Source organism: Corvus kubaryi, unplaced genomic scaffold (assembly GCF_017639235.1).
Source record: "Corvus kubaryi isolate FWS band 111438036 unplaced genomic scaffold, C.kubaryi_AGA036_p1.0 37373, whole genome shotgun sequence".
NCBI lineage: Eukaryota > Metazoa > Chordata > Aves > Passeriformes > Corvidae > Corvus > Corvus kubaryi.
Window position 1 is genome coordinate 779,563 of NW_024581121.1, and position 18,106 is coordinate 797,668.

General features: G+C 54.0%; 1 protein-coding gene across 1 annotated transcript in view; it reads right to left on the reverse strand.

The window, feature by feature from the left end:
* Positions 1-6,153: 6,153 nt before the first annotated feature.
* Positions 6,154-18,106, reverse strand: part of MEX3A (mex-3 RNA binding family member A) — a 12,752-nt gene continuing 799 nt past the window's right edge. The window contains exons 2-3 of the mRNA XM_042034524.1: positions 17,954-18,104; positions 6,154-7,353 (exon numbers count right to left, since the gene is read on the reverse strand). Of these exons, the coding sequence (XP_041890458.1) occupies positions 6,248-7,353; positions 17,954-18,104 (1,257 nt within the window). The 3' untranslated portion in view covers positions 6,154-6,247. The remainder of the gene's footprint in view (positions 7,354-17,953; positions 18,105-18,106) is intronic.

The window sequence follows — 18,106 nt, forward strand, 5'->3', positions numbered from 1 at the left end:
GGCGGAGGAGGGCAGGGAGGTGGGTAGTGCCAGCTTTGCCCTCCGAGCACCCAGCTCTCCACAAGCCCCTGTCTCAGGGAACCACAGCAGGAGCAAACTCTGCTCCCCAGCGCCCGCCCGGGTGGTGAATCGGGTTGGGTTGGACCCTGGGATGCCCAGGGTGCCCAGGAAGTGCTGTGCCACAGCAGGGCAGGGCCTTGCCAGCGCCGGCACGGGGTGATGCCGCCCAAAGGCTGCCCCAGAGCCAGCCCGGAGCCGAAGCCCACCCAGACCTCGATCCTTTCCAAGGGGATTCCCAGATGGAGCAGCCACAGGATGGGGACACAGGCTTGGGTTTATAGTGGTTTTTCTCTTCTACTTCTCTGCTTTTAATTACCTTTTTTTTTCTCTTTTTTTTTTTTTGTTTAAATACATCCAACTGTGTTAATTTCTTATTTGTGGAAAGGGCTATCTGCACCATAACTATCACCTTTACATACACACACACACACACGAAAAAGGAAACATATATTAAAAACACTTTTTAAGCAATACTCTGGATACAAATGTATTTTTTAACCTACATATATTCTAAACCTTCTAAACTTTTAAGGATCACTTTATCATAAAATAAAATATCCTTTTTTCTTATAATAAATTACCTAATAAAAAGTATTTTTATTAGCCCAGTTCCTTGCTACATTTACATGTAATAAATGCATTTATTAAAATAGAATATTAAATTATAAAGAAATGTTCTAATTTTAAAATCTTAATTTTTTTTCCCTCCTCTCTCTCTCTTTAAAAAACACCAGGAAATGCATCAAAATAAACCCTTCAAACACTAAACAAAACAGGTTGGAGTATTTTGATTTCAGAGGTTAACAATATTAACAGTCTGAGCCTTTGTATGTATGAAGATTATTATTTTTTTAAGAAAGAAAGAAAAGAGAAAAAAATAATAGATATCCCTCCAGCTGAAAAATACTTTTGCAAATGGGAGCTAGGACAAGATATTTTTATAGTATCTCCTCATTAAATATAAATCCAATTTTGGTTCTTTTTTCTTTCGTTATGTATTATAATACACACTATTCTCTATATAATTTATGTCGATGAGGATGACATCACAGCATGATATTACTTTATCCCTCCGTTTCCCTTTGTTATGTTTTGTCACCCGCTCCTCCGCACCGTCCCTTGTCCAGGAGTCGCTGTCTCCGCCGCGGCAGCTCGCAAACACCGCCCGAGGACGCAGTTTTGGGGGACGCGGCCCCGTCCCGACTCCCCGCGGCCCCGGTCGCCTCTCCCTGCCGTGCCGGGAGCGGGGAGCCCTCGCTCCCACAGCCCTGACGCGGCTCGGGAGGTCCCGTCCACAAGGAAAGGTCGCAGGATGGGTCCCAAATCCAGCACAGCCCCAAGCCCCGCTCCTGGTTCGCAGCAAGTGCCGGAGCCGGCGGCAGCTCGGCAAAGCTCGTGCGGAAATGCCAGCGGCGCTGACCGGGCGGGCACCGCGCTCCGGCCGCTCCGTCCCCCCGCGGGCTGACCCTGCCCGGGCCCGGACACCTCGTGCCCGCAGCTCAGCGCCTTCCAGCGCAGCTCTGCTCTCTCTGCTCCCAGCCCCGGCTTTTGGGCACCTGCCCTCGGTGCCACTGCTTGTGCCCTCGTGTCGCTGCCTCGCAAAAGACCACCACCGGCATTCACCCCGCACGGCGCGGCGCGGGTCACCTTGGGCCCCACCCTGGCTCCACCGGCCCCCCGGGCGGATGCAAACCCCGGGGAACACCCCACTCCCCAGCCGGGCCGAGGGGAAGCCAGCGGCGTCCGTGGGCACCGGCCGCCGTCGGGGCGTGCCCGTGTCCCGTCATCGCTCCCCGGAGCCGATCCCGCTTCGGTGGGACGCGACTTTGCAGGATGGAGGTCTCACGGACCAGGCTTCCCACAAGGGTCTTACCGCTCCTAATCCAGAGGGAGGAAGACTCGCCTTGGTGCGTCGGGTCCCAGCCCCACCTGCCTCCCTCCAGCCCAGGCGCAAGCGGGGTGTCCCCATCACTTCAGCACCCCGAGGGGGTTATCCCAAAAGCCTGGGAACAATCGTGGGGGCAGCTGAAGCCAGCGAGGTTCAGTCCAGCTGGTTCAAGGGGTCACCAAGGGCATCGTCGTGGTGGAAGGCGAGAAGCGCAAGGACCCAGCTCCGTGGGCGCTGCAGAAAAAGGACGGGTGCAGGAGGAGGGGGCTGTCTTTAGTTATCGTTATTGCTGGTGAATTAGACCAACAAGCCATTTTTAGTCACCTATCAAGGAAGATACAAGTCAGAGCAAATAGTTAAGGTCATGGGCATTTTTCTTGTTTTTTGTTTTTATTTTTTTTTTTAAGATTTTTATATATATACATATATTTAAAAAGAGAGGAAAAAAAAATTACGCAAATTTGTTGTTTAAGCCCCGCAACCGGGCTCCCCATGAATGCCAACAGGCAGGGCCCAGGCTGCCCCTCTCCAGGTGCCCCATGGGGCCAGGGAGAGGCCCGAGCCCCCCGAGTTCCCCGCAGCCCCTGCGTGAGGCAGAGGTAGCTCTCGGTGCATTTACAGCGCCTGTTTTTTCTTTCTTCCAAAGTTGCTACATCAAAATATGGAGTCGGTGGGGGGTACAGCGGGAAGCAGGGGACAAGGAAAAATCAAAATAAAACAGGGGCCGAAATACTTCTATTCATTTTAAACTAGAACTGCTACATCAAGCTTTTTTTTAATATATATGTATATGTATATATATATGTGTATATATATATATATGTATAAAGGTTATTGGAACTGAAGATTTTATTAAAGGCCAACTTGGAGACTTGAGTAGGAACCTCATCTGCAGAGAGGGGCAGCCCCCCAGGACAGCCCCACTCCGGTTCCCATCAGCAAGCATTGGACGTTTGTTTGGGTCATGATTCTTTTTTTTTCCCTTCTTTTTTTTTTTTCAAAGAAAGGGGTTTTGTTTTTTTCTCTAACATTTGTCAGCATGCAGGAGGCTTTTACATCGTTTCGCTTGTTAAGGTGAGGGAGGAGGTACAAGGAGCAGAGGTGAGCCCCCTGTACCCTTCCCACTCCCCACTCCCTACAGTCAGTGCTAGAACAGGTCCCCCCACCCCAGGTCCCCGACACAGGGCTCTCCTTCCCCCCTCCCCACTCCCACCCACCTCTTCACAACCTGGCATCAAATAAAGACATTGATCAAGAACTTGCTCACATTACCACGAACAGACTCCACTCAGCCAAGAACGACTACTCACTCACTAACACAGCGGCCCGGGGCTGCGGCCACCGCCGCTCCCAGCTCAGCCCCTCCAGCACCAATACGAACACTTCTCAACGCCCCTCCGAAGGGTGGTTGATCCCCCGCCCGCCCCCCGCCCCCCGCCCCCCAGCTCGTGCTCCAACCACTCTCTCTACATCAGCGGGAGAATTTTGGGCAATGAACGGATAAAATACAACCCTGGGGTGGGGGGGCAGGACACGATGGAGAAGGTGGCACTGGGGAGGGGAGAGGTTCCCGGAGAACAGGAATGTCCCCCTCTCCCTTCCCTTCCCTTCCTGGGACCAAACTTCTGAATGAGAACTGGGTCAGTTTTAGGAAGGATGTGGCCAGTGCTGGCCGGGGCGCCGAAGCCTTTGCCGAGGCCACACTGCCACAGGGAGGGACGGCTGCCTCAGGACAGTGCTGGGGCACGAGGGCTCGGGGAGTTCATCCAGAGCACCCCAGCCCTCCATCACCCACAGCCCCCACACCGGCGGGTCCAAAACACGGCGCCTTCCCCCAGGAAGCGTTCGCATCCCGAGCCGGTCCTGGTGCACGCCGCAGGGCCGGGACAGCCGCACGGCCAGGCATTTCTTAGAGCTTTGGGGAGGAGGGGAGCACCAATTCTGCCTGACAGCGTCCCGTTAGCACGGCACTGTTACTTTTGTCTTTACTTTTCCAAAACATCAGCATCTACTACAGCCTGGGAACATTGCCCACCCCTCCAATCTACCTCTTGCCCCTACGGAATATATTACTGTTGATGCAAAACAGTGGAGGCATCCCATCATCCCACCATCATTTCACACCCTCCAACTGGTATCTGAAGATCAAAAGTGGATCTTTATCAGCACAGAGCACCAGCACCACCTGCCCCAGCACAGTGAGCTCAGCCCCTTCAGTGACCGTGGCCGGTGACCATGGCTGGCCTGAGCCCACCGTGCCAGGGCACAGACAGCAACTGGGAGCAAGCGGCAGCAAACTGAGCAGAAGAGAGGATGTTCCCAGGAACATTATTACGATGAAAATAAAGTCTCCTGTAACTGAAGGGAATAAAAAAATCTCAGGCGATTTTTTTGTTTGGTTTTTTTTTGCTGTTAGAACTGTCTCTGCCAAGTCGTGAAACTTGTTGGTTCAGTTCTAAATCAGGGTCCAGGATCTGTGAGCAGAAGTCGAGGGGTAGGAAATGGGGAAGCAGTGGTAGTGGGAGAAAAATTATATATATGGGTTTATATACACACATATATATATATATAGGTGCTTGCTTAATTAAGTGCCTATATATATATATACACACATATATTTATAGCTGGGTGTACTGGTACTCAATAGGTCAATCCACCACATTTTTACCATCACAGCATTTTGGCATCCACAGACCAGCTGAACAAACCTGATGGAGTGAAGATGCTGGCCTGCACCTTGCATGCATTGGCACGGAAGCCAGACCTGAAGCCCATCCTCTCCCACTTCCCAATGGTTTTAAAGTATCTCATTTAACAAAACCAGGAGTCTTGAAATGATTAAAGGATGTTCAACAAGGCAATTTTTTTTCTGTTTTGTTTCGTTCTGAAAAAAATATAATATATAAAAGTGGCCAACCTCAGGAAGATCCAGGAAAAGGACAGCTGAAGAGGTTTTGGTCCATAAAGAAATACTTTTTCTTCTTTTTTGTTTTTTTTCTCCCCACTTGGTTTGGGTAACAAAAGTTTTGGTCCAGTTTAAAAACGACGACAACAAAATTATCTCTATAAACTCGGGGTTTTTTTGCTTTCTGTTGGGATGCATGTTGGTTTCATATGGGCTCATTGCCTGTATTGCATGATCGTCTCTCTTAGGTTTTGGTGCAATAGGTATATTTTTGAAGAAAAGCACAATGTTGTGTGTGTGTGTGTGTGTGTGTGTGTGTGTGTGTGTAGCTGCAGCTGGCATCACTTGAAGAAAAGAATGAAGAGTGACCTACAGAAACGTGGAAGTCGATGCACTCCCCCCACGGATGGGAACTCGGGACTGCTTTGGAAATACCCTGTTAGTGACTCCTGATTGGGCTGATGAACAAATCCCTGCTTGGATAAGGAAAAAAGAACAAAGTTCCAGACTCCACGGTGGCTCAGAATAACAAAATAAATGCTCGTCGCCTGGTGTGATCCCAATAGGTTCTTCCAAACCTTCTTCAGTTTCACTGGCGTCATTTTTATTTCTTCACCTTCTTTTTTTGATTTTCTTTTTTTTTTTTTGTGTTTTTTGTTTGGTTTTTTTTAGAAAAAAAGGAAAACAATAAAAGTTCTTCAGCTGTGATTTTTTTGTTTAAATCTTTGAGGTAATACAGTTGTGCCCTCGTTCTAACAGGTTCCCAGAGGTTGATGGTTTCTTTCTTGTTCTTCTAAATCCCTGTCATCCGTTTTCCTTTCTTTCTGTTGTGTCTTTCTGAGCTCCCAGTTGGGCCGACAACCCTGGGGGGAGGAGAGTGGGGGCTTCAGGCCAAGACAAAGGTTGAACATGGCTGGAGAAAGGCTGGCAGGGCCCTCCCTGCATCCCTGCTCCCTCCCTGGTTGATCCAGGTGGCCTGGCTTGGTTATCGCCAAGAAGTCCCAATCTCACCACCAAAAAAAAATGAACTAAACCGCTTTGCTTGCGAGATCCGAGTGTGCGTTCTGAGTACTTGGTTTACAAAAGACATTGCAGGCTGGAGCATTGTTCGCCCTTCAAAATTTCTGGCTTTGCTATTCATTTTAATTTTATTATTCGCTTTTTTTTTCTTAAAAAATAACATACATTGCTTGTAAAATAATTTCTTTTCTTTTCTTCTTCTTCTTCTTCTTTAAATTAATTTATTCTTTCATTCATTTTTTGCTCTTCAGATGTCATTATTATTATTATCATCATTATTATTATTATTATTATTATCATCATCATTTTTCTTTCATGGACCCCCCCCATTCTCCCTTCCTACCCCCACCCCCCTAATGCCCTGCTCTGTCTCTTTAGGAAAATATTCTAATGGCCTGAGTGGCTGCCGCGTGGCAAACTGGGCACTCGGGATCAGTCCTCTCGCAGATCCTCACGGCACACTCCATGCAGAAGAGGTTGTGGCCGCACGGCACCAGCGCGGCCGTGACCTCGCTTTCGAAGCACACCATGCACTCGCGGCTGCTGGCGACGGACGTCCGGGCAGCGGCCGGCGTTCCCAGCTTGGAAAACCCCTGGAGCGGCTCCCCCTGCGACCGCCTGGGCAGCCCAGAGAGGCTGGGCTCTGGGATGGAGGAGGACGGGGAGCGATGGGAGTTGGGATGGATGGTGCCGGTGCTGCTGGAGCGCTGCTGCTTCGAGAAGAGCACTGAGACAGGGTTGGTGTTCTCCTGCCCAGCCCACATCGGGGCCCCCGACTCCGGCACCCCGTAGTACAGATCCTGCTTGTTCACACCGTAGTTGGGGAAGAGGTAACCGTAATTGAAGTCGTTTTGGTCGTTCAGCCGGGGGGTCTCATAGACAGGGTCAACAGAGCAATCACCGATGCAGCCCAGGCTGTTCTGCCGGAAGGTGGAGAGGGGCTTGCAGCCCGGCGCCGGCGTGTGGACCCGCCAAGCCTCTGAGTAGCGGTTCTCCATGCCAGAGTCAGGGCTGCTGGAGAGGAAGTCATTCTCGTTGTTGTACTCCAGGATCTTGCCTGTCCTTACCGCAATGTGTGTCTCAATCTCTTCCCGGGCACGCTCCACGTTGCCCGGTGCACCGGTGATCTCAAAGACGGGGTCCCGGTCTCGGCTTGGCGTGATGATGTAGGTGTTGGTCTGCTGCTGGATCCGCTTGATGGTGGCTCCCTTGGGGCCCACCACCAGCCCCACCACGCGGTAGGGCACGCGCACCCGGATGGTGACCTGCCCCGGCAGGGTGGGCGCGCTGCCGAAGGTGGTGCCCGCCTTGTTGCGGGAGGCTCTGATCATGGAGAAGTGCTCGGCCGCTGAGATGATCTCCCGCCGGGCCATGGCCACGTCCTCCCGCCGCCCCGTCACCATGAAGACCGGCTCCTCGCCCCGCACCGGGGTCTTGATGTAGGTGTTGGTCTTTGCCCGCAGGGCTTTGATCTTGCAGCCTTGGGAAGAGAGAGAAGAAGGCATGGCAGTTAACAAGGCCGTCCCACCGCTCGCCCTGCTCTGCAGGACACCGGGCTGAGTGGCCATAATCTCCTGTGCCACATGGCAGCCACTTCGCAGAACAAGGCAAAGGCCCCATCCCCCTACCCCTGAGGGGAAATGCCAGAGGGAGGTCCACCCTCACCATTCCCAGAGACTCCCTCCCTCAGGAGTGCCATGCTCCCTCATACCCCAAAACGGAGATCACCATCTTGTGTGCTGCACTGCACCACACCATCCCCCCTGACAGCCTTCCCTCAGCAATCACCCCTAAGATCTCCCTTCCACACACCCCAACACCACGGAGTAACAGGGGATCCAAGCCACCCCCAGGAGTCAGTGGTCTCTTTGAGGAGGCCTGCCCCGGAGCTCCAGGGTGGCCCCCCAGAGAAAATGGTTATCCTCAGGCTCTGGGGACAGAGCTGATGCATGGGGCAGCCTGGAGGTCACAGAACAGGGAGATGCCGGTCCCACAGCCTGGCTGGCCAATGTGGAACCCCTTGGCCACCCTGTGCCAGCTCCCAAGGGGAGTTGCCTGCCATGACTCCAGAGAGCCAGAGCCCTCCCTGAGGACTGTGGTACTACTGAGGAGGTTTTGGGGTGAATGCGGTCAACTTCAGGGGGCCAGGTGTGGAGTTGCAGAGATGCAGCAGTTTGGGCCTCCCCACTGCAGACATGGCAGGACTCCAAATGCCAGCAGAGCTAGATGGCTGGGGGTAGCAGGACGCCAGGATTTGCTTTGGGGCTGAAACAGCAAGAAATGGGGCAGGGCTGCCCTCCTGTGAGCCCCACAACAGGCTGCTCCACACTCAGACCCTCTCCTGGGATCGCTGGCCATGTGGTGCTTTTGTGTACCAGTATCCACGTACCAGAGCCCACTGAGCCCATTCCCCGGCTCCTAGAACCCACCAAGCCCATTCCCCAGCTCCTCACAGCTCAGAAAACAGCCTTCTGCTTTCCCAAAAAGGGCAAAAGACTTTCCAGTGTGTTTTGGAAGGTCTTGATCCAGCTCTGTGACTCCAGGTTCCCAGATGACACCAGGATGCCATCAAGCAACTAAGTGTTTTTACAGATGGGGCACAGTTCTCTAAAGGACCCCTCCTGCCCCTCAGACCTCTCTCTTGAAAAGCCTCACTTGGTGCCCCAAGGCATTTCCGAAGCCTGGCTCCGAGTTCCCATCCAGGCTGGGGGTTCCTCTGCAGGAGGTGTGCTCTGAGCTCAGATCTCCAAGAAAAATTAAAACCTGTGATTCTCCAGTGCAGATGAAGCAAGGTGAGCACTTGCTGTGGTTTCCCGAGGATTTGGGTGTCTCACTCAGGGCTCACAGAACCACAGGATGAGGACACAGCACTGGGACCTCTGTGAGATCCCCCAGCACCTCCTACCCCACCTTCTCTCCCCAGAAAAGAGCATCTCCTGTACTCTCCTCTGACTATTTCACACCAGCAGGTCTTCCTCCACACACTCCACTCACATCACACTTCAACACACAAGGAGCTTCAAACGATGCCTCTGCAACCACGAAATGCAGATTCCTCAGCTCCTGGGCTGGAACATTATTATTTATACAGATCCTAATAAATAACAGCATCTCCCAGGCTGGCAGCTCGGGGCTGCCACTCACCCACAGCCCCTCTCGTGAGACACGGGCTGGTGACATCAGGGTGTTCGCTGGAACGCAGCGATCCCACCACCTCGTGTCATTGGCAAGAATTGAAGCCCGCACCTGTGGCGATGGAAACAGCCTTGTGCCACTACAGCTGACAGGAGCGACTCCCTGGGCTCGCAGGCGCCGCAGCAGCCGCTGCATCCAGCAGTGCCCGGCACGGAGCACGCCCAGCCCCGCCGGCCGCACCGCACGGGCACCGGGCACCGGGCACAGCTCCGGCCGAGCGCAGGCTCCGTGCACACACAGCCCCCGGCACAGCTGGCAACCCCACTGCCCCTCGGAGGCTCTTGGCAGCAGTGTGGGACACGTGCCGGTAAATCGGAACTTCGCTGTCGACTCCCAGTGTGACTTTTAACTCCTCAGAGCTACTTCAGCTCCCGGAGCCTCATTCCCCATTTCTGGAGCAGGAATAGCTGTCTCCTGTCTTGTGCTCTCACAAAACTTCCTCTTAACACTCCACATCACAGCGCTGCTGCACTAAACCTGTCTCTGAGACAGGAATTCCATGTTCCTGGGGAATGGAAATGCCAGATCTGACACAAAGAAGGATCTGGGCAAATCCCCAAATCCAAACCAAATCCATCCCCTGCCAAATCCAGTGTAGCTCATGGGTTACTCCCCAGAGTTTGCACCATGAGGTACATTTGTGATGCTTTGCTGAGTAAAGTTTCCACACAGCCCGTGTGGACCAGTGGTCACCCAGTGGTGTGCTATCAGTTCCCAGGAAACCCAAAGGACAGGACCTCATGGAGCAAGGCACGACTCAACTGTAGGATAAACCCACACAGGCAAAATCCGGAATAAAGGTTCATCCCAAGGAGAGCTGGATAAAACCGTGAGAGGTCACCTACGCCCTCTGGCACCCCTGGGCAGGGTGGGCTGTCCCTGACCCACCCCTGGCAGACATTTCCCTGCCCCACTCCTGTGCCGCTCACTCCAAAGATGGAGATTCCATCTTAGGAAGATTAACCAAGATGCCACCATTTCCCCAGGGATATCACCGGAGCTTCACATGGAAAGACAGGGGTGTTCACGGCAAGCATCAAGCTGAAAATGCCTCCCCGTGCATCACCCCAGGCTGAGGGAGCTCCATCGCATTCCGCAGTGACCCGCGCTCTGCCTCTGCAGGGCAAGGCTCGCTCTCCTGTGCAGAATGACCTCAGGCAGGCGTGTGGCACGGCTGGGATTGGGCTCCGCGCTGTTCCGAGCCACGGGACAATGACGGCGTGTGGGGGAGAGGGATCTGAGCCCGGCACGACAGGAAACAATCAGGGAGGGTCAGGGAGGCAGAGCGGTGACAAAGGACAGGGGCTCCATGCTGGGGACAGATGGAAGGGAACAGTGGCAAGGAATACACATGAATGAGGGCAAATGTAAGCACGTTACACGAGCTGGAGGAGTGGGAGGGAGTTAGGGATGGAGCAAAGGTGATGGGAATTGAGGGAGAGGCACATCCTCCAAAGGAAGAGGAGAATGAGGGGTGGGGAGGCAAAGCAGAGACACCCCAAAATGGCCAAAGGAAGATGGGCAATGAGAGAGCACGGCGAGAGGGAGGGGAAGGAGGATCTGGAACGGACAAAAGGACGCGTGGTGCAGTCGGTGGTGTGAGAAGGGGGGGAGGGAGGGTCTCTGTGCAGGCCTGCAGACGGGAAAGCCAGCTTTGTGGAGACAGACAGATGGGGATCCTGTGCTTAGAAACAGGAGAAAATCACCTCGTAAGAAATTACACCAGCAAGCCCAGCAGCACAGTGGGCTCAGCGGCCCTGACCTCCAGCAGCTCTAAACTGGCACAGACAATGGCCAAACCATCAGCAGCCCAAATCCAGAAAGCTCCACAACTTCCAGGAGCGCTGCACTGGTTTACATCCGCTAAAACTAGGCTGAGCTTAAACGTGATTTACTCACTTAGTGCCAAGGCTCCCAGCCCATCTCAGCCCCATCCCTGACTCTGCTTTGCACACTAAAAAGGGGGTGAGCCTCCTTTGAGATCACCCTGTTTCTGATGGAGCACAGCTGGATCAGGATGTGGCCCGTGACACCCCAGCCAGATGGGCAGCACACCCCAATGTGCTTATTCCAAACAAAATTTGCCTTGCACGGGGTGTTTTTTGACACTTTCTTCGTGCATAACTGAAATTTGAAAACACCAAGTAACAAAGCATTTTACTGGGGGGATTATTCAAAGGGGAGGGAGGTGGAAGGGAGGGAATTGCCTAGCAGGTGGTGTCAAACGAAGCTAAGGGGAGAAAAGGACCCGTCAAAGCTGCACTAATACATAACCTGTGTATGTTCTCCTCGATATGGGACTGCACAGACATCAGTGTGTCGATCCCTGGCACACTCCTGCCACTTAGATTTTTATATTAAACAGAGAATTAAGCCCTTTCTCATTGTGTTTCCACAGCCTACCTTCTATTATCCTGGTTTTCGTCAATAATGCCAATCCCAAAGCATTTCATGAAGGAGGTTGTAAGCTCAGTTCCTCCCCTCACCCTTTTTTCTCTTTAATTTCACTGATTACCAATTGACTCAAACTAAATGTGTTTGTAAATTACCTGAGTATGTCACAAACATTCCCACACAGGACCAAACCCTGGAGGAGTGGAGAGCCTCTGGTGCCCAAACCCGTCAGCTAACCGGAATTAATCTGCAGAGCAGCCATCTCTGGCTGAAAACACATAAATAAATTGAGTCTAGACATTGCCAAGATGGGTGGTGGGGGTCAGGGGGAGATCTGGACACACAGCCACCTTCTCCTCTCTGCTTACCCCTGCATCAGGGCAACGAATCCATCAAAACTAATGGAGAAGGTTCTAGGAGCTTGGTTCACCTCTCCAGCAAAGGCAGGTGCTCACAAGGGACATGAGGGTGCTGGATGCATCTGATCTAACTGTCGTTTCCTTGGCATGAACCCATCCCAAATGTTCTCACTCTGAGCAGCCCCAAACCGATGTGTTTCCACGGGACCTCAGCGGGGTTTACGCCAAGGCTCCCAGGCGCTGCTCCATCAGCGGGAAAAGGAAGGAGCAGTGCATGGAATGGATGTGCCCAGCACACCACCATGGTGACAATGCCACCAGGACAGTGCAATGGCACATGCAACCGTGCCTATGGAGTAGATCCATCAAATAATTTCACTTTGGTGTAAATTCAGAGTTACACCCGCTGATGACCTTCTCCTCAGTGCTGCCACAAGGCCAGATCCTGCACAGGTATATTCTGCTACTGATGCAGTCTAGAGACTCTCACCTGGCACCAACTGGCACCTCCAGCCCAGGAGCGTGACCCTGGAAGCATCAGAGGAGCTGTACCAGCCACAGCAAACAGCTCTGGAGCCAACCCTGAGGTGGGTCTTTTTGTTTCATTGACTGTGTTGTGGTTTTATTTCAGAAAACACACCCCGCAAATCACTCCAGGTCCTAATATTTTTTGTTTTCGTCAGATATGAAATAACCTCTACAGACAAAAGCTTTTTAGCCCTCTTCTCATTTATCCCAAGGCACCGTTACACTGCACAGATACAAATTACACCTGTAAATACCCCACGCAGTCCATTCTGACAGTGCTGGTGGGGTGCGTCTAAGGGCAAATTAGAACTCGGTCCTTTTTTCTCTTGTAGTCATAAAATTGAAGAGGATCATAAAATAAACAATCCTCAGCTACCTCGGGTAAGGTGGGGCATTCTTTTCCCCGTTAACATGAAAGCCTTGTTAAAAGACAAGCACACAAAGAGCCTCACAAATAAACCCTCCTGACGGCCTGTGGGGTAAGGTTTTGCTGCATTGAAAACCTGATGAAAGTGGTGTCAAAAAGCACAAATGCACACAAAAGGACCACAACCAACCAACTAAATCTCTTTGCACCGAGGGTTTATTGTCCTGATGATGCAAGTTGTGTTTACAAGAAGGGGAAAAACACCACCCAACGCACCATGCCAGGAAAATCAGCGGCTGCCTTGTTCCAGTGCGGCGATTTTACGCTTTTTCACATTGTGATGAAAGTTGTTTATGAAAAAAAAACCAAAAAAAAGAGAAAAAAAGCCCACCAAAACACCCAACAGAAACAGCCCCAGCGCCACAGACAATCACTGCCTTGTGCAGCGGAGGAAAGTTGGGAAGCCCCCAGCCCCAGCAGCGATGCATCGCACGGAGTGGGTGTGCCCGTGGCCCCCCGCATGGCACAATCCTGCCGCGGCCCCGCGGCACACGCGCGGCACCGGAGCCGGCCAGGGCGCGGGGGAAGCGGGGCATGGCGAGCGCGGGGGGGACGCAGGGAGGGGGCTGCCAGACAAAGGCGGGGGCCCCCACCCAGCGGCAGCACGCTTTCCCACTGCCCTAGATTCCTGGATTCCGGGCGGCTGCGCTGCGGCGCGGTTCACTCGGTCAGCGCGGCATCCAGCCGCCCGATCCGATGCGCGGGGGAGCGTGCGTGTCTCCCTAGAAAATTCCCTTTGTCTCTCTCCCAGACCCATTTTCTCCTCCCACCTCCAGTTCAAACAGCACAAAGTCGATCCCGTTCCGCACTTTTCCCTGGTGTAAATTCAGACCAATTCTCATTAACACTTTATAACAACACGACACCAACTGCAATATCTCTCCCCCTTTAAGGCCCATCCTGAGATGCCAGAGCAGCGTACAGAGGTTGTCTTCAGACCCCACCTGATGGGATGGCTTTAGCTCCAAGATTTCGGTGAAGCAAGGAGACAAGAAGATCTGCCCCCCTCGCTGCTCCTCGGATGCTGTACATACATCCACCCCCACAGGGTAGGTGGGGGAGCTGCAATCATCAGACTTCCTCAATGGAAAAGGCTTCCTTGGACTATTTTTAAATGCTGAAAGCGTTGGAGAATGTTTGGAGCTACACAAAGAGCCCAATCACCTGGGTTTAGTGGGGCCTCTTGTTATTTGACTTCACCTTGCCAAGAAAGAGCAATTACGTTAAGATCCTCTCTCACATAATCTCATTCCTGGTGACAACAGGCTGGTTGGAGCAGGCTGGGAGATGCTGCATCAAAGGGTGTCTGTGAGTACAGGTGACAATGGATGCTATTACTGTGATGAGACCAAAAACCCTTAGAAGGCCCAAAAATCCTTAGAGTCCAAAAATCCTTATAGGGAAGGTCTCAGCTGGGAGTGGGCGCAGCAGGAAGCCAAACCAACCCCACACCTTCTCCTGACACCTGCATGAAACAGACACACAGAAGCAGCACCATGTCTCCCTAACCACAACATCTGGCCTTAAATGTGCCCTCTGGCCTCTTCCCTGGCTCCACCAACAGCAGCCCAGTTTGTCTGTGGAAGCAGGCAGAAAAGTTGGATACAAATCTTGATCTGGCTGATCTACACCCACCTCAGGTCACTTCTAGGGAAGAACCCGGACACCACAGTGACCGAGGATTTCTGCCCCTTTCTAAGTTCACAGTATGCACAACCAAAACATGATGCCCTTAAGACACTCTCCATTCCTCCCAGCACCTCTCCCATCTCAACCCACATCCCTTGATGTCCCACCATCCGCTCAAGAACCTACTGCAAACACCTCCAGTGCTTTGTCTCTACAATTTCACTGGCATGGCCCTGAGAGCTGGCAGTCATGGACAGGCTATTGCAGGCAAGACACCCACAACACGAGCTGGCAGGAGAAATACAAGAGCCACCAAGCACCCTGACGTGCCACACAGGCCTGGAATGGCTCCAGAACCAGGGAGCACTGTCGGTGCCATGGCACATGCCAGGAGGTTCGGTCACCCAACTCAGCAGGGCTGGAATTCACACACACGCCAAGGGAAGGGGGGATGACCTGCGGGAGCTGCGACTCAGGCAGAGACTCACTCCTGCCCCTCACCCTCACAGCAACAGGAGGACAGGCATGGAGGTCACGGCTCCACCTCCAGCCAGGGAAGGGATGTCGCTGCCAACCATGGCCAGGGGTCATAGGCACCAGTCAAAGGGATTCTTATGACTTCATCCCCTCGTTCTTCCTTTTCCAGTTTCCTGTCCTCCAGTTTGCAAAGCAGCCCTTGGCACATCCCACCAGCCACCCAGCTCTTTGCCATGGACCCTGGGGCACCAGGTGGGAGGAGCCTGTCTGGCCAATTCCCACCAAGTCCCCCTTTCCACAGCCCACCATCTCATCCCAGTCAGTCCCCATCCCAGCCGGCTCGTGGCCGCGCTGCTGGAGACGCTGCTCAAATTCAGCGCACAAACCAGCCCCAGCGCAAACCGGAGCAAGGCTTCCAGCAGGCGATTGGCTCCATGAGGGCACGTTCACAGTTCCCGGGGAAAGCAGGAGCTGCCAAGCTCAGGTTGAGTTCCTGCAGCATCTCTCGCTTGGAGTGGAGCCACCCCCTCTGCCACAATTAAACCTCTTCACAAACCACCCTTACAGACATTCCAATAAAAATGTATCAGGCTTGAGCCTTATTTACACTTAAGTGCCTTTACACTCCTTTGGCAAAGTGAGGGGCGCCCTGATGGCAGGTGGAATTCCCATGGCCAAGTGTGTGCACCAGGGCCCCAGTGCCCAGATCCAGGCCTCTCATATCCATGCCTGCCTGTGAGGAGCACTTTCATAGATGGTTGATATTATTATAAAATAATCTGAAGGGATAGTGCATTTCTTCAGAAAATAGTAAGCTGAAGAAAAAGCGAAACCCTGTTATCAAGTAAAGCCCTGAAATTATTTTTATTTCATTATTACTTTTTTCCTCCATCTCTTTTTCAAGATGTTTATTACCCTGTTCACAGGTACCCATAAAACAATTGTTTTCCTAGAAAGCCGTCTGCCACATGAGCAGTACTACCAAGGGGTGACAATCTGCAGTTTCTGGGATTCCTGGTCAGGCATCCATGAGAGTCCAGGATTCAATCCCCCTGGTAGCCCTGCACCCAGCTCCAGACCTTCTTAATCTGACCTTCTACACAAAAACAAGGCACAGGAGACAGTGGAGGCATTCCTACAGGCCTTTAGAAACAAGTGTGGGCCATGATCTCTGCTGGACTAAAGAGCCATAGCTGCAGGGACTGTGCCAAAGGAATCCTGGCTTCTCCCAGCACAGGATCCATCCCACCCACCTCCACGATGGGGCACAGGCTACACCATCTGCTCCATCAGCCAATGGAGCACAGCCACAGCCCCATCCCCATCCCCACAGCTCCAGCACACTGACATTTCAGTCTCCCAGATGTGGGAAAACCCTCACATACACAAAAAATGGTGGAAAAAAATCCAGGTCTCTGCGTTCCTCTCCATCGCTCTGGACACAACAGGCACGTGCTGTGCTCTGAACACATGGGAACACACCCCCTTCTCTCAGGAGTCTGGGGCAGCAGTGAGATCCTGGAAGAAAACAGCCCTGGCACGTTTCCTCTCGGTTCCGCCTGCCGAATCCTCTTTCCCAACTTTATTAAACAAAGGGGGCCTGATTCTCTATGGCCTCACACCCACCCGTGCACAGTTGGTGCTGAGCTCCACCATGTCTGCCTGCGCTCCGCTCCCGGCAATGCGAAGGCATCACAGGGAGGATCAGGATCAGGGCCAGTGGGATCTCCTGGGCCAGACCTTCACCCCTTCCCGCCTGTCTCCCCGGGTCCCCAGTGAGGGGCCCCCATCCCAGTGTGGTGGACGCCAGAGCAAGAGCTGTTCCCTCGGCTGCAGATGCCCCAAGTTTTGGGGAGGTCAGCATCCCCTGGACTCCTGCCCACTCTCCATCCCGGCGCGGGAACCGGACCCTTGCTCCACGGGTGGGAGCAAGCGGAGCCTCCGCAGGCCCCATTGTTCCAACCACACGCCCTAGCGTCAGAGATGCCCAGCAAGGAGCCATTTGTGTCCCTCTCCCCGTGGCTTCCCCTCGCCCACCTCAGGCCTTCACGGGGCACAGGGGGTCATCACCCCCCGGGTTCCACCACAAACCCTCCTGCTCGGGGGCCTGCGATCCCAACCCACAGGGGAGCATGTGCCCATGGAGCCGCAGGCTCTGCCCATCGCACTTCCAGAGCGTCAAGTTACTTGTTCAGAGAAAGAAAGAAAAAAAACCCCAACACTTAGCCGCACTATTATTATTTTTTTTTTCTCTGTAGCGACACAAAACTTCTCTCGGCAGCGCCGTGCCCCGGCTCCCGCAGTGCCCACGGGCGGCGCGGGGCCCCGCACCGCACACCCGGGAGTGGTGGGGGTGGGCGAGGGGTGACTTAAGAGTGGGTGTGGTATGGAGATATATATATATATATATATATATATATATATATAATTTTTTTTAAAGCCCTCCTCCATTCCACCTCGCTCCGAACGGAGCCGTGAGGAGAACAAAAGCATCACTGTGGCGGCGCGCGGGCAGCGGCTGCGGGGGGCCCACGCGGGACGGCGGGTCCCGCTCCGGGGTCCCCCCCTCCCAGGGGCGGCGGGAGGAGCTCGGCTCCCACCCGCTCACCGGCCGCTCGGACCGAGCCCGGCACCACCACACCCCCTCCGCCCGGCCAACAAAGGGGGACTCCGGGGCGCGGGGTCGGGCTCAGCCTGCACCCCCGCCCTTCCCCCGCCTTATTCCCAGTTTTTTTTCTTAAGGAGAGCGCGGTCAAGATCGGCTCTCTGGCAGAACCGCGGAGCGGCGCGCGGGGCTCCGGTGCCGGCAGCCGGACAAGCCCCCGCAGCATTCCCACAGACCCCCCATCCCACCCTCCCCAAAAACGCCCGTGCCGGGAGCGCAGCCACCCGCCCACAGCCCGGGAGCCCCGGGCTTTGTCCCCGGCGGGGCCGAGCGGCCCCGGCCCCGAACAATGGGCGGGAGGGAGCGGCGGGAGCGGCGGCGGGGCCCCCGGCCGCGGGGGAGTGTCCCGGGGCCGGCGACCGGCGACACCGGGGGGGATCGGGGGTACCGGGGGCCCGGCGCTCACCTTGCCGTCCCACGATCTCGGCCACGTGCTCGGAGCTGGGCACCGGGACGCACTCGGTGGTGTTGGAGCTGCTCTTGAGCCGCAGCTCGGCCTCCTTGTAGAGCGCGCACAACTTGGGCTCCGCCGCCCCGGCACTGGGCGCCGCCGAGCCCT